The sequence below is a fragment of the Lygodium microphyllum genome, chromosome 7, assembly GCF_053477565.2.
Source record: "Lygodium microphyllum isolate KBCC chromosome 7, Lygodium_microphyllum_v1.1.10, whole genome shotgun sequence".
Lineage (NCBI taxonomy): Eukaryota > Viridiplantae > Streptophyta > Polypodiopsida > Schizaeales > Lygodiaceae > Lygodium > Lygodium microphyllum.
The window spans coordinates 90357506-90382346 of NC_141141.1; the positions used below are offsets into that span (position 1 = coordinate 90357506).

The window sequence follows — 24841 nt, forward strand, 5'->3', positions numbered from 1 at the left end:
AGAACTCGCAAGATGTGAAGGCAAGCCAATCAAAGGGTGACTCCTCTTCCTCAGATGGAACCAAAGAATCTAGAGCTATTTGGCAGCAACTCCCTAAGAAAAACTAGTTTTGCACACATTGCTAGAGAGTAAGCCTTGTGGACGAGGAGTGTCGCTCCAAGGCCCAAGGTCTTCCACCTAAAAAGCCTCAGCGGACCACTGCACAGTCCAGTGAGGCTATGCCTTCCTCTCCTACTTCATCTGCTCCTTCAGCACCCATTGTTGCTGCTGGACATATGGCTTGAGTAGAGCCTCAACAACCCATCTCTTTCCCTACCCCTGAGGGATTGGCTGATTGGTCTGCAAGTTCCGATCCCATTGCACTTCATGCATCTATCTCACCTTCCTCCCCACCTCGTCAGGCGTTCCCCTGGCAGAGCCCTGCTACTGGACGTACACGATGGTCGCCACCATCGTAGACTCATATGTCTCTAGGTCCTTTCGGATACCCTAGGTCAACCTAAGATTCATTTTTCACACTCTTAGAGTCGGGCCCATAGGATTCATTGTCCTTAGCTTTTCCATTCTTTTCACTTCCGCTGCATTTACTCACACACATACACATTCATTGCATTTATTTTGAGTTAGATTTCCTTTCTGTTATGTTTTGCTTTGGAGCATCTCAGCACTAACCTCTGTGTTTGTAAATTCTCATCTCTTTTGCAGGGTTTTGTCTTTCAGTGTAGGGCTAAATTGCAGATTTCTTTGGTCCTACCTGGGCTAGAGACGTGGGGATGCGCACCATTCCTTTCATGGTTTCATCATCCTAGGAGTGCTTGCTCTTCTTCCAGCATAGCGGTTTCCCCTCCCGAGGCAGATCGTGTAGCATCTCTCTGAATGCTCTCATGGGGGTGACTTCTACCTTGCTCTTCTAGTGAGATGCTTCATCCACTTCCTCTTCTTTCATTCCTTATGGTTCTCGGCACCATACAAAGACCGACATCAAGCTCCTCTTTCTTCTTCGGCATCTACATTCACGTTGAGAGGGGGATTCCTACCCTCCTTGGTATTCTACAGGCTTCATCACTTTGTCTTCCACATCGGCATCTTCCCCCTGTTGTACCTTACCCTTTGCATTGCATGATTTTATCATCTTTGTACTAGGGCACTTCGACAAGTGAACAATTTTCCCACGAGGGACACTGTCCAAGTGGCACCTGCTACATGAGCATTCTTCAGCATGTAGCATATTTTGCACAGAGCACCACTTGAGCGGATCCTAGGCTATTTCCACCAGCGGCGGCAGATGTCACCACACCACCATCCTCCTTCATCACATGGATACCTCATCACCTATTTTTTCTCATCATCAACACCTTGAGTGGATGGGTTAGCTTGTTCTATTTTGTGATGTGTTGGGTGTACCCTACCTACTCCCGTCTCAGAGCACCACTTCAGCGGATCCTAGGCTATTTCCACCAGCGGCAAAAGTCACCACACCACCATCCTCCATCACATGGATACCTTATCACCTATTTTTCCTCATCATCAACACCTTGAGTGGATGGGTTAGCTAGTTCTATTTTGTAATGTGTTGGGTGTACCCTACCTACTCCCGTCTTCTGGGTCACTATTACTCAATTGGCAGCATCCCATAAAATTTACCTCACTTATTCAAAAAAATAAAATAAGTTCCATGTGGTTTCATCCGCCTTTGTAGGGCTTGGTAGGCCATTGGGCAGCCAATGTACACCCTTTGTTCAACGCCTTGTCCTCTCTGGGGTGACTACTTGGATTCCCTTGGTAAGATAACCATCGCCTCTGTAGTCTTGGTAGGCCACTAGGCAGCCACCGTGCACCCTTTGTCCGATGCTCTAGCTGCTTTGGGGTGGGACGCCTTGGGGTCACTAAACATTACAATGGCTAGCCTAACCTTTTGGGCCTGAGAGGGGGTGTTGAGCTAAAACATGCATTACTTGCTGATTAGCCTCTTAAACAGCTCCAAAACACACTAAAAAATGCTCTTTTAGAGCAAAACCCTAAAACGGGGAGCGGTTCGAGAGAGTTCAATGGAAACCCTAAAACAAGGAGCAATTCCAGAGAGTTTAGTGGAAACCCTAATTTTTGGGACGCCCTTCCACATCTATAAATAGAGAGGCGGCCCCCATTCATTCTCATTCCGTCTGTGCAGGTTTCTCACTCCACGTGCAGATTTCAACCATCAACCTCCTCCCACGTAGCTATTGAGCCCTCGAGACTACTACCACTCCATCCATGTTTGCTCCTGCTGTTGGCACCTTCATCCATACTGACGTCAGCTACTGGCGACATCATCATTAGCTGCGATCTCATAATTCAGTCATCGCCAGCCAGATCAAACACGCTTTTAGCCTGCTGTTTACAGCAATCTGTGCACAGTTTCCAACCTCTGATCAGTGGTACACTGCTGCGTTTATCAGTTTCCAGCCTCCAGATTGCTGCATTTTGGTGGCCAGCCCGCAGCCATTCACTATTCAGCACTCCTACACTCCGACTAGTCGTCACAAACTTAGGATCCGTCTCCGATGGACGTCACACTCCGACATTGCTCTCCCCTTGAGCACACTGTACACTCTTACATTCATTTACAGCATTCATTCACTTCAGAGTTGTGTTCTCTCTCTCCCTTCTTCTGTTTGTGTTTGAGTTTCTCTGCTTGAGTTTTGAGTTTTGCATTTAGGGTTTGAGTTTTAACCTCTGTGTCTGTGTCTGTCTCTTTGTGTTTCTGTCATGGTCGTACACTATGTGTCCTCAATGCAAACCCTAGTAGTTTTCTTCACAGACCCTGCCACACACTAAGTAGGCTGCGGAGGAAGGAGGATTTGGGTGGCGCGATCTGGGCCGTCGTGAAGATCCATCTCAAGGATGACCTCCAATCACCACCAAGCCTTGGTCTGTACTCCTGGAAACCATCCTGCAGTAGGACCTTCTAAGTGTGCCCTCCCGGTGTGAGCCCACGGACTACTAGCTTTCCCAAAAGGGCCAAGCTTTGGAACTCTGAGTCTAAGATCCCAAGCCCTCCCTCAGACCGTTATTAGATAATGGTCACCCACACCACCTTGGCATGAGAATCCCTAGAGCTGTCTTAGCTGGCCCAGAGAAATTTCCACACTAGGCCGCGAAGCTAAACTACACAAGACGAGAAAAAGCACCAACATGAGGCGATTTACCAAACCGTAGCTAGACGGACGTGGTTGACCACCAGGACTCCGCCCGCTAAGGAGAGACGGGTAGTACTCCAGTAGGTTAGCTTCCGCCTGGTAGAGTCAAAAATTGAAAGAAACTACTAGGCAGGTGTGATGTCGAGTCCTACCTCGAACGCTAGCTATCGAACGGTCTGCCCTCTACACACCCATCTATATCCCAAGTGGACGCCCCACTTCGTGCTAGAGTTCGGGTCCGTAAGAAAACCAACCAACTTTCGCCTGTTGATTTTCTCTCGCTGCAGTGCAAAACACCTCCAGAGCTAGTCTCACTCTCTCCACCATCAGCTCATCATTCTCTATATAAAGTGTGGTATCATCTGCATACTCTAAATCTAACAGCTCTGTCTCCTCCGTCACCGGAAGTCAAAGGCCACGAAGACCGCTCAGACATGACCGGAGGAGGTAAGACATCACCTCTGCAAAGAGTAGGAACAAATATGGGACCAAAGAGCAGCCCTGCTGGACCGATCTCTCCAGCCGAAACTCCTCCCTCTTGCCACCTATGAGAACCCTGCTGGTAGCCGATTTGTAAAGTACAAAGACCCCACGGATCCATGCCTAGGGGAAGCCCAACCTCACCATGGTGCCCTCCAAGAAGTCCCAGTCAACCCTATCATAGGCTTTCTCGAAGTCCAGGAGAAGTATATCCAATCCCTGACCACTGTGCGGCACCCACTCAGTCGCCTCAAAGAAGGTGAAGACATTGTCTAGGATGCTCTTATCCTGGACAAAACCTGTCTGTGTACCATGAATGATGTTTGGAAGCACGGGGCGGAGTCGCCTACCAATCATCTTGGCCAATGCCGTATAGACCACTGACAACAGGATGATCCTTCTCCAGTGGGATAGCTCAAACCGGTCTCCCCCTTTGGGAAGGAGACTGATAAGACCTACCAATAGACTGCCTGGCATGCGTCTTGAGCTGAAAATCTCCTGAAAGGCCAGCAGTAGGCGGTCCGTCACCAACTCCTAGTAGGTAGTGAAGAAGGCCTTGGAAAGACCGTCCTCCCTTGGGCATTTCTGCCCGTCCTGTGGATAAAAGCCTCCTCTAATTCCTTCTCTATGAAGGGGTCTAGGAGGAAGCGTCCCATCTCCTTCGTGATGAGGGATGGGATGTGGTCCCAGACCTACTGTCTAAAGCGCCATTCTCTGGCTGAGACTACCTCCTGCTGGAAAAGATGCCTGTACTAGTCAATGGAAATCTCCATCACCTCATTTGGGCTAGAGCGAATCCACCCATACTAATCCTAGAGGGTGTGAATCTGATCTCCTAAGGTGTGAGCCTGATGCACCTAGAAAAACTCCCTGCACATCGTGTCCCCCTTCTGCGCCAAAAAGGCTGTTGAGGTACGTAAGAAAACTCTAAGCGCCTGTCCTCGAGGCCGGCGAGGGCTGCCTGTGAGAGAGGACAAGATCGAAGCTCAGCACAAAAAACCAGTAGATAGTATGAGAGTGAAGCACGACACCCAATGCAATAGACTGAAAGAGTGTGATCTGAAAGTACAAGGTACAACCCTTAAATCTTAGGGCTGTAGGGGTGTTCACACCCGAACACGGTAAGTGCCCGTAAGTGTGTGTCATAAGCACATACGAAATAACACCATAAGTCTAGGGAAAAAACCCTCTCCTAGTGAGAGTAAAAAGTGCCCCAGTGTCCTACTGATCACCGACACTCCTATGTAAGAAGTCCTAGTCCACCCTTTCATAGGCTTTCTCGAAATCCAGAAGTAGTACATCCAATTGCTGACCACTGTACTCGGCCCACTCCATCGCCTAAAAGAAGGTGAAGGCATTGTCTAGGATGCTCCTATCCTAGACAAAGCCTGTCTGTGTGTCCTGAATGATGTCTCAAAGCAGAGGGCAGAGTCGCCTACCAATCATCTTTGCCACTGCCTTATAAGCCACTGACAACAAGGTGATTGGTCTCCACTGGGATAGCTCCAACTGATCTTCCCCTTTGGGGAGGAGACTAATGAGACTTTCCGATAGACTCCCTGGCGTCCGTCCAGAAGTGAAAATCTCCCGGAAGGCCAGCAGTAAGGGTTTCTTCACCACCTCCCAGTAGGTACTTAAGAAGGCCTTAGAGAGGCCATCCTCTCCGAGGCATTTCTCCCCATCCTGTGTATGGAAAGCCTCCTCTAATTCCTTCTCTATGAAGGGGGCTAGGAGGGAGCGTCCCATCTCCTCTGTGACAAGGGATGGGATGTGATCCCAGACCTGCTATCTACATCATTGTCCTCTAGCTGAGGCTGTCTCTTGTTGGAAAAGGCATCTATAGTAGTCGGTGGCAATCTCCATAACCTCGTCTTCGCTAGAATGAGTCCTCCCATACTGATCCTGAAGACTGCTTATCTACTCTCTTGAGGTGCCTGGCTGGTGCACCTGGAAAAACTCCTTGCACATCGTGTCTCCCTTCCACGCCCAGAAGGCTGCTGAGGTACGGAATGGGAACTCCAAGCGCCTATTCTCTAAGCCGGTAGTGATGGCTCCTCGTACGCGCACCTCCTATGCGTGGAGGATGGGATCGCCTGGTGCCTTCTATAGTAATATCTGCATGGCTGCTAGGTCCTGCCGGAGTGCGCTCTCCTCCTCCTAGCTTTGCTGCTTGGCCTGTAAGGCTATCGCTTAGCAGATACTGCTCGACTCGGCTAGGACCTGTGCAACCTCGTCTCCGGTCCTTCCTGCCCCACTTCCTAGTCTAAATCTTCTCAATGTGTCTCTTCACCTCCTCCCTCCTATAGATCGAGTCAAGGATCCGACAAGATCATGTGTCTAGGGCAGATGCTAGGGATCAAGTGTTAAGAGAACCGGTCGGACAAGGTGGTGTCCGCCGACTGCCCTACCTGGACTCCGCGAGAGCATCTGTACTCTCCCACATAAAACCCGTCCAACTGCCTGTATCCCCAAGAGAAGTCCAGCGACCTCTCCCTCCTGTAGAAAACTGGTTCTCTCCAAGCATCTCGTGCTCCTACTGCCAATAGAGAGACCTCCCATGTCTCCTGCTCCTCCCCAGCCATGCCCTTGTAGTGTCTGCCTTTGCCCTGCTGGTCCTCTAAGGTCTCCAAGTTGTTGAGGTCTCCTCCAGCAATCCAGGAGTCCACCTCCAACAGTCGTGTAGCGATCTCCACCCAAAACCTGCTATGTGCTCTAACCTCAGTAAGGGGATAGACATTGAGGACTACAAGGCACAAATCCCCAATATCCAATCTGGTCCATAGAACCCTCCCTGCCAGGATTGTCTCGTGGTCTAGTACACAAGCAATGAGACTCGGGCCAATAGAGGTGCATACACCTCCACTCCCACCGTGGGCACCGAAGGCGTGCTCCCAATAAGTGTGTGAACTACCCGGGAGTACCTTCCCTACCCGCTGGGCCAAGGCGGGAGTGAGCTTGTGCTCCTATAAAAGTAAGATGTCGATCCGTCTAGCAAGGGCAGCAAGCTGCAGCTCCTGCCCAACAATCAACATCCTGGAACCACGTGCTCCACTATAGTGGAGGCTATTCACATTCCAAGATGCAAGATGTGAACTCATGGAGAAACTTGTGACTGACTGAACAAACATCTGTTCAGTGTGGAAGCTGCTGACGAAGAAAAGGAGCTATGAGGCATGCAGATACGCTTCGCTACCGGCCTGGACGGTGAACTCCATTCCCTCATGGTGGACTATGGGGGTGATGGATGCGCCTAGTGGTACCACCAAGGCATCTATCAACCAGGCTGACCGGCCAAATTGTGTACACTGGTAGAAGCAGGCCGCCTGAGCTAGGGGCCACTCAATCACATCCATCGGAGCTCTTCACTGTGGAGGGGCTCGAAAGATAATGCTCAAATGTGAGCCCTCGGCCCCAGCCCACCTGTTAATGTCCATCATGCAACCTCTGACCACTGTTGGGAGAAAAGTACCAGTCCACCTTCTCCCATCCACTGGGAGATGTGGTCTCCCACTCGGCGTTTCACCTCCTTTATCTGTGTCGTCGTCCAGTCTCCTATGTGAGAGGTCTGAAGGAAGAAGGAGAGTTTGATCCATCCCCTCGTGCTAGTAAATGGACCTTGCCGCTCCTTGACTTAGGCACCACAAAGATTCCCACCTCCAGGGGTAGTGGGAACTCTCCGCACTCCGCAACTCTGAGGTAAGACCACGGCCCACTACAAAAAAACTCATGTGGTAGCAGTTGCGCTTGTCCTGGGAAAGTGTGATGGGCGGTATGGACGGATGAGTTGGTGGCTCTGTGGAAGGGTGGAGGGGGGCTCCACTGCCAGTGAGTGGAGGATGTCGGCATATGGGGCTTCTACCCTCCTGTGGGGGGTTGTTGAGGGGGGGGGAGGGGGAGGGGGAGGGGTGTGGTCGGCGGGGGTGATGGTAGGGAGGGGGGGAATCGAGGGGTGGTGGGGTGGTCAAGGGCACACAATAGGTGCCGGGGGTGTGGAGGGGTCACTTATAGTAGGTGAGGATTAGGGGAGGTGGTCGGCGGGGGTGATGGTGGGGAGGGGGGAAATCGAGGGGTGGTCAAGGACACATGACGGGTGTGGGGGCCGATGGCTCTAAAGGGGGAGGGGAGGGGAGGGAGGGGGGGATGTGGGCCCTTGGGAGAGGTGGCCTGTGACACCTCCGTGGGAGGTGGATGCATAGGCCTGTGGTCCTAGTGGAGCGAGGAGGGCGGTGCTTGGTATTCTGTCCGGGGGGGGGGGGCCACTCGCCCTCCTGCTCCCTGCTACCGTGGATGTGTCTGAGGGGCTGACTACGGCCCCCCCCTACCGTCTCCCTCTTTATCGTCTCGGGACCCGTGTAAAGCTGTCCGCGTCCACTTGCGGGCCTATTGATGAAGCCACCTTGGCTCGGAAGCGCGTACAGTCATCTGCATGATGCCGAAACTCATGGCAATGCACGCACTGACCTAGCTGCCCAGTCACAATAAACTACTGCTGCCTGAAGGAGTATCCACGTGCCTCAATCTCCAAAAACTATGGTATATTATTTGTCTCTTTTACTGCCACCCGTACCTTCGGGACTCCTGCTGATGTCACTCCGTCCATGAAGAAGACGGGAAGGACGAATGATGTCGTCAAACTAGAGCCGTGTGGGTGAGGGGCCTAGAGCTGCAAGTTGAAGGAGACGGGGGACAGCACGGGAGTGGGGGGGGCTAGGGCGTCAGATTGGGAGAGCGCAGAGGGTGGAGAGCCTGGAGCGGTAGACAGAGCCTGCAAAAGAGATAACTAGAGATGACTCTCTACACATAGTGCCTGCAAAAGAGCTAGCCTCAAAGTAGCCATATGCAAATTAACATCTAATAAAGCTACTCCCCCTATCCTCTTAGGAATAGTCATATGTTGCCAAGAAATCCACACCTGGCCCAAACGATTCCCTTTCTTTTTCCACAACATGAATCGGATAGGCTGAACCAATTCCATAAGGGGCTTCTTACTCCAAGGAAGCAATGGCAAGAAGAACGAACTCGTGATAATCATGATACATTGAGCAACTTTAAGTCTCACATGAAGAGGCCAACCTTCAGATTTTTAGTACATGAATCGATCATGAATATGGGATGACATCCAATCCAGCAAGGCACGGGGAGCTACATCCACACCAGTAGAATAGCCCAAATGTCTAGTTATATTTCCCTTAGGAATCACAATTCCATGCCAACCCAAGGCCTGCAAATCATTCTCCGTACAAGAGAGCAATGTAGATTTCAAAACATTAATATGAAGTCTTGATGCCATAGCAAAATGATTCCATGCAACCATTGCCCGATTAATAATTCAGCGATCAGCCTTAAGGAACATGAAGGAATCATCCGCCAAAGATTGACCCACAAGTTAGGCCCCACTGGGAAGAGACAAACCAACAATCTCCCCCTGATTGGCAATCTAGGAGTCCACCTCTGGGAGTCCTACTGCAATCTCCACCCAGAATCTTTTGCGTGCCCTGACCTCGGTGGGGGCATAGACATTGAGGACTCCAAGGCAAGAGTCCCCAATATCCAATCCAATCCATAAAACCCTCCCTACCACAATCGTCCCATGGTCCCGTGCATAGGCGGTGAGGCTCAGGCCAATCGAGGTACATACCCCTCCGCTCCTTGTGAAAGCAGAGGATCGAGGTACAGCAGAGATTCAGTAGACAGTGTGAGAGTGAGAGAGACAGAGTTGAAGCACGACACCCAAGAGAATAGACTGAATGAGTGTAATCTGAAAGTACAAAGTACAACCCTTAAACCTTAGGGTTGTAGGGGGGTGTTCACACCCGACACACACTAAGTGACCAAATGTGTGTAACATAAGCACATAAGTACATACGATAATAAGACCATAAGTCTGGGGGAAAAAACCTCTCCTACCGAGAGTAAAAAGTGCCCTAGTGTCCTACTGATCACCGACACTCCCATATGAGCGTAGGCGTAAGTAAGGCGTGAGTAAAATACCCAACACTCCTGCCGTGGGCACCGATGGAGTGCTCCCAATAAGTGTGAGACTTACCTGGGAGTACCTTCCCTACCCAGTGGGCCTAGGCAGGAGCAAGCCTGTGCTCCTGTAATAGTACAATGTCAATCCGTCCGGCAAGGGCAGGTTGTAGCTCTTGCTGAATGATCAACTTCTTGGAACCACGTGCTCCATTATAGTGGAGATTGTTCACATTTTACGATGCAATATGTAAGCTCATAGGGAAACCCATGATTGACTGAAGCATCTGTTCGGTGTGGAAGCTGCTGATGAAGAAGAGGAGCTATAAGGCATGCGGATACGCTTCACTGCCGACCTCGACGGTGAACTCCATTCCCTGATGGATGCGCATGGTGGTACCATCGGGGCATCTAGCAGCCAAGCTGAGAAGCGGGACTATGTGCACTGATAGAACTGGGCCGCCTATGCCAGGGGCCACTCGATCACATCCATCGGAGCTCTCCACTGCGGAGGGGCTCGAAAGATCATGCACAGACATGGGACCTCGGCCCCAGCCCACCAATTAATGTCCATCATGCAACCTGGCAACTGCTGGGAGAAAAATACCAGTTCACCTTCTCCCATCCACTGGGAGATGTGGTGTGCCATCTAGCTCTTCACCTCCTCCTCTATATGTGTCGTCTTCTAGTCTCCTGTGTGAGAGGTTTGAAGGAAGAAGGGGTAGTTTGGTCCATGCGGTGGTACTAGTAAATGGACCTTCATGCTTCTTGACATGCGCACCACAAAGATTCCCATCTCCAGGGGTAGTGGGAACTCTCCACGCTCCGCAACTCTCAGGTAGGACCACAACCCACTACGAAAAGACTCCTATGGTAGCAGCTCTGCCTGTCTTGGGAAGGTGTGCCGGGCGGCATGGGCAGACGAACTCGTGGCTGTGTGGGGAGGGGGTTGTTGGTGGTGGGGGGGGGTGGGGGGGGGGGGGGGGGGGGTGGGGGTGGGTGGTGGGTGGTGGGGGGGGGTCGCATTTACTGGGTGGAGATCAGGGGGGGATGGTCAGCGAGGGTGATGGTGGGGAGGGGGAGGATCAAGGGATGGAGGGGTGGTCAAATGAGCAAGGCGGGTGTCGAGAGGGGGTATACCGTGGGGGGAAGGGGGGGAGGATGTGGGGGGTGTGGAGCCTTAGGTGAGGTAGCCTATGACGCCTCCATGGGGGGAGGGTGTGGTGGGTGTGACATCCTCCTGCACCCTACTGCCGTGGCTATGTTTGAGGGGCTGACTGCGACCCCCCCCTGCCGTCTCCCTCTCTATCGTCTCTAGACACATGTAAAGCCATCTGCATCCATCTATGGACCTGTCAACGAGGCTGCTTTGGCTCCGAAGTGCGTGCACTCTACTACCTGATGTCCAAAGTCATGGCAACGCAAGCACTGCCTTGGCTGTCCAGTCACAATAACATGTTGCCTCAGAGAGTATCCGCCTACCTCGATCTCTAGAAACAATGGTATACTCTTTGTCTCTTTCACTACCATCCCGTACCTTTGGGACTCCTGCGGCTATAATTGTGTCCGCAAAAGCGGTGGGAAGGACAATGCCGAAGAGCCATCCAAAGTCTTCCACTAACTGGCGATACTCTATTGCCAGTCCAGGGAAGAGTAGGGTAACCAGGTGTCTAAGAAACCTATTGTGGAGCGCGAATGTCTCCACTATGAAACCATTGTACTAGGGAACCATGTAGATGACTCCCTTCGTGGAAGCATAGGGCGAACTGGCTAGTAGCTCACAAGCTACGTCTGCTAAGGTGAGTCATACCATGAAGATCCCTTGACCCATAAAAAACGCATCCACGATCTGCGCTGTGCCAATGCACAGCGTGAAGTGAAGCCAATCCCGAAGCTGGGCCCTGGATGGGGAGTGTCCTACTACCTGACTAAAGATCGTTGTTTCTTAAAGATCCAGCTCTATGGCACGGATGACTAAGAGTTGTTCCTCAGAGAGGACGACGCGCAAGGTGTTTGACTGGGGGGCACTCACAGAATGCACCGGTGTCTAACCAGAGATTTCCATTGCACGTCCCTTCTGAGAACCTACCAATCACACTACTGTGCTACTAGAGGCCGGGGGGGATGCTCCTTTCTGGCGGTGGGGGAGGCACTCGTCTCCACGAATGGCCGGCGGATCCCGACGAAACAGGTGAGTGGGGTGCAGGACAGGGACCGCAGGGCAAGGGAGGCGGGGGCACCATGCAAGGGGGAAAGGGGGGTAGTGCAGCGTGTCAGAGTGGAGGGGAGGTGCAGCACAGCGGGGGGGAGGGGGAGGCGAAAGAGGATGAGTTGGTGGAAGAGGGAGGCACAACGCGTGAGGCTGGAGGGGGAGCATAGCTCGACTGGACAGAGGGAAGGGAAGGCAAGGCGGCGGGAGGAGGGGGGAGGCGTAATGCTGTGGGAGGCGGGGGAGGAGCTGGCCAGGGGCGATGATGGTAAAAGTGTAACGGGCTAGGAGCGTTTTTCTCTCTAAGCACATGACCATTGGCCATTAGTTATAATAACCCAAACTTATCTCTTGCTGCATAAGTCTGTTGAGGACACGTAAGACATGTAGAAGATACAATATTGCAATTGTAACCACATATCCCATAGTTCCAAGAGACAGCCAAATGTCGCATTAGGCTTTCACCACAAACTGAAAAAGAAACTAAGATCATAATATGTTGCCCAAAAATGCACTATCACCTCACCATCCTATCCATAATGCACTGAAACTCAAGTGCACATCTTCATAGGCTTCCTTGGTAGAATCATACATCACATACTGTTTCATTCACTCTTGAAATATGGGAAAGAGAATTCATTTTTATAATTCTGTCAAACTGACTTTCTGACACTAAAACTCTGTTTTAGCTTAACTTCAGATTATTATCATAGTTGGATGTTTGACATGTAGGCTTGTTCAAAATGTGATAGTAATGTTGGATATGTTTCCAATATGACAGTTAAACATGCATCTTCCTTAGATTTCGATGACAACATAACAAGCACATGACCATTGGTGGCCATTAGTTATAATAACCCAAACTTATGGTCTGCTGGAGACAAAAATGACATATAGAAGTTACAATATTGCAATTCTAGCCACATACCCCTTAGTGGCGAGAGACAGCCAAATGTGACATTAGACTTTCACCAAAAACTGAAAAAGAAACTAAGATCTTAATATGTTGCCTAAAAATGCACTATCACCTCACCATCCTATCCATAACGCACTGAAACTCAAGTGCACATCTTTGTAGGCTTCCTTGGTGGAACCATACATCCCATACCGTTTCATTCTCTCTTGAAATATATTTTGGAGCGACAAAGAGAATTTATAATCCTTAACATTAGATTCACTTGTAGTTAGCATAGATCTCATCATGGCTTGCCAATTTGGATGGGTTCCATAAATCAGAATACTATTACTAGGATTTAACTGTTTTTATTACAGATGTGCAGTGAGTCAATTTATCAAGTCAAAAATCTCTATAAATTTTACCTACAAATTACTGCTCATGACACATGATGCTTTCTAGGTATTTCAAGAAAATTTTACTTACAAAAATAAATTATTACCTCCTCCATCTTTGCCAATATCCCTGAATCAAGAAGGCTATCCACACTAAATTCTGCTTCTGGTGTGTAAGACACTCCAAGAACATCAAATATTTGGCTCCAATGACGATCTTTTAATGCTTCATTTGCAAGTTCTTCAATCAATGGTAAGATCTGAAAGTGTGAAAATAATCACACCTTAAATCTCTCTCTCTCTCTCTCTCTCTCTCTCTCTCTCTCTCTCTCTCTCTCTCTCTCTCTTTTTCGTAAAAGGTAATTGTATTAATTACGGAAAAAAGGTACAAGTTTACATGATTACAAGATACACGAGGGCTCTAAGCCGACGTGTGTAAAATCCCAGTACTAAGCCACACTTTAACTCTCTCTCTCTTTTTTTTCGTAAAAGGTAATTGTATTAATTACGAAGAAAGTACAAGATTACATGATTACACGAGTACAAGAGGCACGAGGGCCATAGGCCAACGTGTGGGAAATCCCCGGACTAGGGTACTAAAAAGTTACACCAATCATGGCAAGGACCCAGAGGCAATTGCCAAATGCCAGGAATACAAATCCTCCCGAGGGAGCAAGTCAGAGTGCCTGATGAGATCTAGCTGCCAATGCAAGAGCCCTTTAAGCCTTGCAATATGTCGCGGTACATTAGAAGCCGAATCAAAGAGAAAAGCATTTCGGGTGGTCCAAATGTGCCAGCATCCCCAGTATCTGAAAAAATGGAATAAGATCTTCATATGTAACGGTGGTGGTGTGGGATACTTCGGGCGCACAAAAACCCAATCGAAGGGAGTCAGTGAAGACCCCACCACTGCGTGCCAGATTCGTGACAAGAGTGACCAGATATTCTTGGCGAGCGGGCAAGAAAGAAAACGATGTCAGGCCGATTCCGCCGAAGTGGTGCAGAAGAAGCAAGTGCCATTCGAGATTCGACGCTTGGAAAGGGCCGAGGCAAGAGGAAGACCACCAATCATTACCCGCCACAGAAAGACCTTGCATTTGAAAGGTGTCTTGTTCTGCCATCCCTCCATCAGCGTTGCCTGCCACCATGACAGTGATTTCCGCAGGCCCCAAACAGCATTAACTTTCACGCCCAACCATTGGTGGTCTTTAATGAGAAGATGATACACCTGATTAGTAGAGGCCTTTTCGAGACTCAACCGGCCTGCAAGGTCCCAGTCCTGCCAAGGGCGATCCATAGCCAGGGCAGGAAAGGGTTGCCTACCCTGAAGCTCCGAGGAAAGCTTCCCCCATAAATCACGGTATCCGCGCGGGATCCTGAAAAGTCTCCTAACAGTCCGAAATGATGCAAGGACATTGCAAGTGGCAAGGGTAGCATCCGCAATCGAAGTCACACCCAAACGGGCCATGCGGTTAAATCTTGGTCTGAGCTGATGTTTATCTTCCCATGAAAGTAATGTGGATACCGCCAACAATTCCAGCTGAAAAGAATTTGTCTGCACGCGGTCGCCTACAGGATGCCAACGGGCCTTTTGGAGCACCACTTTCCAAGAGCCGACCAAATGCACTAACAAAGAGGAAGAGGGACTGGAGAAACAAGCGTCAGCATTAAGGACATGCCACCATGAGGCTCGAAGCCGTGTGTTACCCTGGCGGAGGCCGCTGTCCTCAAGAAAATAACGGGCTATGATGGTCCACGGGTGATGATCCACACACATGGCACGAAACAGAGACCAACGAAGAGCCAGCATATGAGTTTCTGCATCCAAAATAGCTCCACCACCCATGCGCTTAGGGGTACATGCATGTGACCATGAAATCCAGGAAATGCCTGCCTGCAGTGAATCTTTTTTCCGTAGCATGAAACGAATGGGATGAGTAAGAGCCTTTAAAGTACTGGGCGTCCATGGCAGTAATGGCAGGAAATACGTTAGCATTGGTAGCATAATTGTCTGAGCCACTTTGAGACGGACATGGAACGGCCAGGCTTGCGATTTCCAATACATAAACTTCACGGCCAGTTTGTGTGAAATCCACTCCAGCAAGGCCTTTGGCCGTACATCCACCCCCAATGGGTATCCAAGATGCCTGACAATCGCGCCACGAGAAACCACCTGGCCCTGCCAGCCTAATGACTCTAAATCAGGCTCCGTGCAACTAAGAATGGCTGACTTGAAGGCATTGATGCGAAGACCAGAAGCTTGACCAAAGAGCGTCCAAACATCTAATGCCTTGCGAATGTTATCCCTATCCGCCTGCAAAATCATAAAGGAGTCATCAGCCAAGGATTGGCTAATGAAGTGCTGCCCCAAAGGAAGAGATAACCCTGCCAGCTGGGCAGAAGCCGCCATGGAGGATAACATTGAAAGGACCGGGTGAGTCGCCAAGGCAAAGAAGAGAGGACTCAAAGGGCAGCCTTGTCTGAGCGAGCGTGCAAGGAGAAATGGCTCTGTGACCCCACCATTAAGCATAACTCTTGAAGAAGCCTCAGTACTAATGGTGTAGATCAATCGGGACATGCGGATCCCAAAGCCCATAGCAGACATAAGCTCTGCAAGGAAAGACCAGTCCACACAGTCAAACGCCTTTTCCAGGTCCAGTTGAATCAAGACCACTTGCTGATTGGAGTGCCTCGCATAATCAATAGCCATTTGCACATTCAAGATATTGTGCAAAATGTTGCGTCCCTTAATGAAACCATATTGGAGGGGGTGCACAAGAGCTGGAAGGTGCTTGTGAAGCCGATTTGCCAGCACTTTGGAAAAGATTTTATACATCACGCCCATCAACGAAATTGGTCTCCAGTGTTGCAGCTTTGACGGCGAAGGGACCTTGGGGATCAGTTTGATGAGGCCTTCTTTCCATGAAGAAGGCATGACCCCTGTTTCCCAAACCTGTTGGAACATGACCACCAAAGGCTTTACCAACTGCGTGGCTGAGTGCTCAAAAATTTCATTAGTGAGACCATCCCAACCAGGACTTTTATCCTTAGGCAAGTGCAACAACACATCCATAACCTCCTCTTCGCAAATATCCGCCTCCAAAGAGGCTTGCATATCAAGCGGAACCTGCTGGTGGACCAGCTGATAGAAGACCGAGCGGGCATGCGTAACCTGGCTAGACGGCAAGGATGAAGAACCAAAAAGATCCATAAAATAATTTCTGCACATATTGATAATGGTCTGCGGATCAGTGACCATGCGACCTTCCGAGTCCTGAAGTCGAGTCATATTTTCGCGAGCCGGAGAAGCATGCAAGGCGCGAAAGAACTTATGAGACTGGCAGGCATTATCTTGCAATGTGTCAGTCAAGTTATGCAGCTTGGCCTGCTGATAAGATTTCAAGCTAAACACTTGAATAAGATGGGCCAAACGCCGCTCCAGTGACAGCAGAAAATCATCATCTGGGGAATCCAGGAGCAAGGAACGGACCAAGGCCAATAAGTCCTCTGCTGCAAGTCGACGGCGGCGACAAAGAGAGGCAGTGTGAATCCCATACTGCCGAGCAACCCGCTGCACATTAGAGAGCAGGCGTGCAAACGAAGCCAAGCCCTCAGAGGTGAAGTCCAATAAGAACCTCTCAATCAGTTGCTGCATATAATCCTGAAAATTTGGATGCTTCAAATAAGAGGAGTTGAAGCGTAAAGGGAGCTTATCCAGGAACTGCATAAAAGGTGCAACAGATTGTGCCCGCATCTCAAGCTGGAGGGGAAAATGATCCGACAACGCATATTGCTGCAAGACCTTCATCTCCAGCATCTTGGGAAGAAAATCATCCCCCTGCATGATATACATTCTGTCCAATCGCGACCAAGTGGTTGCATATTGCGCAAAATGAAAAGTAAAACCTGAAACAAAAGGGTGAAGCCACGACCAAAGATCTTGCTTAAGTATGTGCAAAGCAAAGGAGTTCCACACCCGGCTTTCTGGCGTATCCATTACCGAATGCCCTGAGGTGGACTGCGAAGAGTCAACACACATATTGAAATCTCCCATCAAAAACCCTCTGCGGCCAAGTGCCATGGAGCCCTGCAAAGTCAACCATAGATCCCGTCGGGATGTGGGATCATTGGGAGCATAAAGTCCCAGCAGCCATAAAATCTCACCTTCAAATAGGACTTCGATTACCAGAAAGCGGCCGTGCACATCATTTTTAACAAGAACAGGCTGGTATTTCTCATGAACAATCATCAGCACGCCCGAATAATGCTTAGCATGTGTCCCTGCATAAAACAGACGAAATCCACGACAATCCACAACCTTTCCTGCCTCACCATGACTTTTGTGCTCCACTGCACATAATACATCCCACTGATTTTCATGCAAGACAGACCACATGGTATGCTGCTTATGGCGAGAGCAAATGCCTCGCACGTTCCACGTGGCAATCTTCATATGTTTTCAAACAAAGGAAGTCAGGAACGAGGCGCGTGTTGCCTCGATTGCATCTTTTCCGCGAGGGCATCCAGGACACCCTCATCCAGAAAATCAGCCAATACTGCAAATGAATTCGGGCGACCTGCTTTAGAGGTAGAAGGGAAATCCACTACCTTGGGAGCAGGGCGGGGATAACGCCTATCCCAAGGAGTAATCACATTGCCTTTCGCATCAAACGCCAGCTTAGCAGGTGGGCCCTTGGGGCCCTCGGAATAGACTTTCCTTGAAGACGGATTGCGAGGGGCTGACGGGGCCATGGTACGCACAACCTGCTGTGGGGTGACCATGTCTTTCCTGCGCGTGTACGTGCGCACGGAATCCGAGGAAACATGAGGCCCAGGATCTGCCAGGCCTGCGTCCAACTTTTTACCTTTTTTTTGTCGTGCCTCAATCCAATCAGAGCTAGAAGAATCCAAAGCTCGGACCTGTTGTTTACCTTTTTCCATGACAGTAGGGGGCTGAAGGGTCTCCTGTGTCTGGGCATCAAGCACCATGTCATCCTTGGGCTGCACAACCTGCGCCTCCTCAGAAGACAGTTGCCGTTCCGGGCATTCAGCTACAAAATGCCCTAATTTACCACATGAAAAGCTGTGTCCGGCAAAATTGCCCCATTTCAGGCGAAAATGCAAAGGATGCATGCCAGCGCAATTGAGGCGAAGCCACGCAGGCCTTTTCCTGGCCGTATCCCATAACATGCATAGACGGTTTCGGTTCATAGCCCTGAGGCTGGGGGGAACCAGCACTGTGCCCACAACCGCCATCGCGTCTTTCAACAATGGCCAATATACCGCTGGACAATTTTCCACCTCCACCCACACCAGGCATTCGCGTTGAAGCAGACGCTGGAAGTCAGCCATAGGGCGCCATGGTACCACATGGACCAAGCGGCGGTCAAAGAATAGTGGCAACTTGGACAGTAGCTCAGCTCGATGCGATTCGGATTTCAACAGCACCTCATAAAAGCCGCGAGGGCCAAGGAAGATCTCCTCAACATACTCCCCTTGCAATAAGTGGTGCATCCACTGGCGAATATGTGAGAGCACTGGGATCCTGCCGGTGAAAAAAAGTATAACTGCACGGTCATAGAACACCGAGAAGGACCGCAAGACTGATTTTGGGTCCACTGTCGCTTCCAGCACATCATCCGCAGCCGCAGCAGAGAAAGTTTCATTATTATGCTGGACATAATCGCCAAGCAGAGTATTGGCAAAGTCCAGCAAATGCTCCCAGTCTATTTCCTGCGAATCCACAGGTTCGGAGGCAACCTGCGCATAGGAACGGTCCTGAGGACCCATTGGCTCGTCTGAAGTGTGCTTAGAGCGTTTGCCTGCCGGCGGCAGTTCAGAACCCGGAGGCGGCTCCTCCGTGCATGGCACCATATCCTCCGGCTCCTCGGTATCGGAATCAGGGCCAAGGGCTGCCACCGTCCAGTCGAGAAAATCCATATCCAGGCCAGCCATACCGTTGTCTTCTCTCTTTCGCTCGCTCCCTTACTGCAGCAGCAGGATTCTCTCTCTCTCTCTCTCTCTCTCTCTCTCTCTCTCTCTCTCTCTCTCTCTCTCTCTCTCTCTCTCTCTCTCTCTCTCTCTCTCTCTCTCTCTCTCTCTCTGTGTACAGATCAGTGGGCACTCTGGCCCAAATGCTGCCTCTCTGCCAATTGTCAGGCTTAGGGTTTACAGTAGCTGGGCGCGGCTGCAGAAAAGGACAAGCACAAACAGGCGGAGCCGCGAACAGCAGCACAGTCGAAGGAACTGGGGCGAGTGCAGACGTTGCAGCACCATTGGGCAGAAGACAGCAGGGCGGGACAGAAGGCGGGACCGAAGGCGAGACAGCAGGCGGGGCGAAGCAGGGCGGCGCTCAGGAACAGGACCAGGTCGAAACGAGGGCCCACAGGACTGAAAGGCGACAGCAGGGACCCCCGCCCCCAGAACAGACGACGGGCAAGCAGCACTGACGCCGTCTGCACGCCTGCTGACGCTCGGAAAGACCAGACACGACGAGAAGAATATTACGATTGAAACGCGGGGGGCGAGTGCAGCACGAACCTCGATGAGCGGACAGGGATTGCCATCGCCTCCTCCTCCTCGTGCTCGCGACTCTCTCTCTCTCTTCTCTCTCTTTCAGAGACGCTCTCTCTCTCTCTCTCTCTCTCTCTCTCTCTCTCTCTCTCTCTGAAGATAATTGAATTAAGTAGCAATTCTTACATCAGACCATCAAGTCAGCTAAGAAAAACAGACACAAATGAAAGGCTACCAAGACTCTAACACGCAAATATCACACAGAAAGGACAACTAGTGTAGAGCGAACAATATCCAACCAAGAAGCAGCAATGTCAAGAAGAACCAGATCAGCTGAAACCATAGAGGAGATTTGCTATAACACTAAACCACGAACACGGACCACATGACCATGGATGCCCGAAGCCGAATCAAAAATAAAGGCATTCGGAGTACACTATAAAGGCATTCCAGATGATTGGCATGGATATGCTTGCACACTCTATGATGTTCCTGGCCAAGAGCCTATGCCACTCCCCTCAACCTCAAGACCAGCAAACTGCAGATTTTTCATAGAAAAAAAAGTGAGGAATGCCATATGGAAACTGAAAAATGGAAAAGCCCAAGATCATGATGGTTTAGTGGCTGAACACTTCATGCATGCCTGTGATATTTTGGCACCAACGCTGACTCACATCTTTAATAGGGCACTTTGTGAGGGATTTCCAACCTGTTGGTCAGACCATATTATTGTGCCGCTCTTTAAGAGTGGAGACCCCGCGCTACCTAGTAACTACCGAACTATCATGATTGGACACATGCTGGCCAAGATATATGGCTCTATCGTGGAACAAGCATTGAGTGAATGGGCCGAGATGCATGGCCTGAGATCAAAAGGCCACGCTCGCTTCAGGAGGGGATATATAACTCTAGACCATATCTTTACGTTGAGGGCAATCATCGATGAAGGCAAGGCGTTCAAGAAAAAGATCTATTGCTGTTTCGTGGACTTTCGCAAGGCCTTTGACACAGTGCCACGTGCTAGACTCATGAGAAGAATGCAAAACATTGATGTGTCTATAGAGATATAGTGGAGTATCTATCCCTTGTATGAGACAGTGACGGGCAGAGTACGTACACCTGAGGGCGTCTCAGATACAGTCAATAGCACCATTTGGGTGAAACAAGGCTGTCCACTTTCACCGACACTACTTGGGCTGTATATATATGAAATTTCAGAATATGTGGATAGGACTGGTGGGGCCGGAGCCAGCCTAGCTGGAGTGCTGATACCATTATTGCTTTATGCCGATATTATTGTACTTATATCTGCCTCACCTAAGGGACTAAATAGACACTTGGATGCATTATCAGCTTTTTGCAAAGATAGAGATCTTAAGGTGAACCTTGGGAAAACTAAAGTTATGGTATTTAACACTTCAGCTGCTTGGGTGACAACAGCCGAGCACCAGTTTACTTTTGATGGAGAGCCAATGGAGATGGTTAGGTAGTATGTCTATTTGGGGGTCACATTGAAGGGACCACAGTTCTCTTGGAGAGAGACATCAGAGGCTCGTTTGGCAAAAGCATATGCAGCCTTAGGTGCATTGGAGAGGCAATGTGCTCACATACGATTTCATGAGCCGCGCACCAAACTGTGGCTTTTTGACACCCTGGTTACACCCACACTCCTATATGGGGCAAGTATTTGGGGTCCGAGTCTCTTTCACACGAGGAGACAGCCTTTGGGAGACCAGGATGGACCAGAGAAGGAATACTATGACGGGTGGGAGCATATGGAAAGGCCACTCGTCATGATGATCTCACGTATGATACGAGCGAAGAGCTCGACCCCACATAAGATTATCAGAGCTGAGTTGGGAGCATCACCCATGGTGGCTGAGGCCTTGGTCCAAGCAGTCACTTTCATATATAGACTATGGAAGCTCCCCCAAGATAGATACCCACGGCTAGCCCTAGACAACTAGCAGCAGATGGTGACAGACACTCTTGGTATGCTCAGATGAGTACATGGATGAGTCTACATGGGGTGCAGATTGACAGACTACCCCCCTTTGACTATAGCCTGGATTGCCCTACACTTGACCTAAGCCGATCACAGCTAAACCATGTGATCAAAGCAGACATACTGAAGTTAGATACGGAGAAGACCTGGATCCGACCCCCCTCCCCCCATGGCACGAGGATGGCACATTTCCAAACCACTTCCTTCAGGTATCTGAGGATGGTTTCATCACCAGACCCAATTACATGGACACACAGCTGCCTCATGGACTACGCACAGTTATTGGTCAGATCCGCACCTCATCCCACCACCTGAGGATTGAGACAGGCAGATGGGAGGGTATACACACAGAAGAACGCATATGCCCACTATGCGACAGAGAGCCAGAGACAGAGGAACACTACATCTGCCAATGCACTGTATATTATGACATACGAGGTAGATACCACTCTCTGTTTCGAGAGGGTTTTGGACCCCTGAGACAGATCATGCAGTTTGAGGATCAGAGATGCTTGGGATTCTTCCTCTTGAAGCTCCAGAGGCGCAGAGCAACAATTCTATGGAGTAGGATGCCCCCATAGGTCGGCTCACATAGACAGAGAGCAGTCACCGACTTTTTCACTGATACACGATAGAGTATGGTAGATACCACTACTACTGCCACACAGCCTACAAGAGTACATCATCATTGGACCTCATCTTCTGTAGGTGTCCGTTTGGATAGAGCAGTGGCACTTAGCCGGTCTAGGCGCCCACGTTCACCTGGACGAAGGCCTAGACATCCACACCACAGACAAATTAAAGCCATCATTGAGCACCACAGGAGATAAATGCCGAGACGCCTCAGCCATGCAGAGATACACCTCCTTAGAGAACAGACATATCATTGATGGAGAGCTTTCCTTTCTCTACTCTCACTTTCAGATCACTGACATGTTTCCCTTTTATAGGATACTATTTCATTTTTTTTCAGTCTTATAGGCATGTTTTTTATCTTTTTCTCATTCCAGATGAGAAACACACCATCATTGTATGTATTGCTTTGGTCTCGTAGGCCACAATTATACAAAAGGCCCTTAAGCCTCGCAATATGTCGCTGAACATTATAGGCGGAGTCAAAAAGAAAAGCATTCCTAATGGTCCAGTTATGCCAGCAGCCCCAATATCGAAGAAAATGAAACATGAGTTTCATATGTGGCTATGCAGGAGTGGGGTATTTGGGCTGCCCGAAAACCCAATCAAAGGGGCGCAGGGTGAATCCAACCGCTCCTTGCCAAATAGCCGTCAAAAAGAACCAGACTTTTTTTGCGACAGGGCAAGAGATAAATCTGTGGCGGGCTGATTCCACCGCAGTGGTGCAAAAGAAACAGTTGCCATTGGAAATTCGTCGCTTGGAAAGAGCCGACGCAAGCGGAAGACCACCAATCATCTCTCCAAAGAAATACTTTACATTTGAAGGGGGTCTTGTTCAACCAGCCCTCCATCACAGTTGCCCTCCACCAGGACCGGGATTTTCTCTCTTTTTTTTTTTTCGTAAAGGGTAATTGTATTAATTACGAAAAAAAAATACAGGTTTACTTGATTACAAGATACATGATGACAGTAAGTCATCATGTGTAAAGGCTCCAGTACTACACTACAAAAGAGTTACAAAAGTCATGACAAAGCCGCCGAGGAAATTGCCATATGCCAGGGAAGAAAGGTCTCCCGAGGGAGTACGCCTAAGTGCCGAAGGAGATCTATCTGCCGATGCAAGAAACCTTTAACCCTCTAAATATGTGCCGGAACTTTAGAGGCTGAATCCAAAGAAAGGCATTCCGAGTGATCCAAATGTGCCAGCATCCCCAGTATGTCTCTTTTTTCATAAAATCCCCAGAATCCAATACATCCCACTGGTTCTCATGCAAGACGATCGACATGGCATGTTGCTTGTGGCGAGAGCAAATGCCTTGCACATTCCTCAGAACTATCTTCATATATCTTCAAAGAAGGAAATCAGGAACGAGGCACCTGTTGCCTCAATTTCACCTTTGCCGCGAGAGCATCCAAGACGCCCTCATCCAGAAAATCAGCCAAAACTGCAAACGAGTTCTGGCGACCTGCTGTAGAGGTAGAAGGGACATCCACTGCCTTGGGAGCGGGGCGGGGATAACGCCGATCCCAGGGAGTAATCACATTACCTTTGGCATCAAACTCCAGCTGAGCAGGAGGGCCTTTGGTCCCGTCGATAAAGACTTTCCTTGGAGACTGATCACGGGGGGCAGACGGGGCCGTAGTACACGCAGCCTGCTGTGAAATAACCATTTCTTTTCTGCGCGTATACGTGCGCACGGAATCCGGAGAAGCAGTAAGCCTAGGAGCCGCCCGGCTTGCATCCAACTGTTTACCTTTTTTGGGACGTGCCTCAATCCAGTCAGTGTGACGGGAGTCCAAACCCCGGACCTGTTGTTTGCCTTGATCCATAACATGAGGTGACTGAAGGTCTTTCTGGGGCGGGGCATCCAGCACCATGTCATCCTTGGGTAGCACAACTTGCGCATTTTCCGAAGACGATTGCCTTTGAGGGCATTCAGCCATGAAATGCCCCAATTTACCACATGAAAAACAGTGGCCCGCAAAGTTACCCCATTTCAAACGGAAATGCAAAGGATGCATGCCTGTACAATTAAGGCGAAGCCAGGCAGGCCTTTTCCTGGCCGTGTCCCATAGCATGCATAAACGGTTGCGGTTCATTGCCCTGAGGCTGGGGGGAACCAGCACTGTGCCCACAACCGCCATCGCATCCTTCAACATTGGCCAATATACTGCCGGACAATTTTCGACTTCCACCCACACCGGGCATTCTCGCTGAAGCAGACGCTGGAAGTCGGCCATGGGGCGCCATGGCACAACATGGACCAAGCGGCGATCGAAGAATAGTGGCAACTTGGACAAGAGCTCAGCTCTATGCATTTCCGATTTTAACAGCACCTCATAAAAGCCGCGAGGACCAATGAAGATCTCCTCAACACACTCCCCTTGCAATACATGGTGCATCCACTGGCGAATATGCGACAGGACTGGGATCCTGCCAGTGAAGAAAAGAATAACTGCACGCTCATAAAATACCGAGAAGGATCTCAAGACTGATTTGGGATCCACCGTGGCTTCCAAGACATCCTCCGTTCCTGCTTCAGAAAAAGATTCATTATTATG

At 49.9% G+C, this 24841-nt stretch overlaps 1 protein-coding gene across 6 annotated transcripts in view; it reads right to left on the minus strand.

Moving 5' to 3' along the window:
* The window catches only part of LOC148033680 (uncharacterized), a 364446-nt gene that overhangs the window by 239022 nt on the left and 100583 nt on the right, over positions 1 to 24841 (minus strand). For all 6 annotated transcript variants that reach the window (XM_087681629.1, XM_087681628.1, XM_087681630.1 and 3 more), the window contains exon 9: positions 13236 to 13388. In XM_087681629.1, the coding sequence (XP_087537755.1) occupies positions 13236 to 13388 (153 nt within the window). The remainder of the gene's footprint in view (positions 1 to 13235; positions 13389 to 24841) is intronic.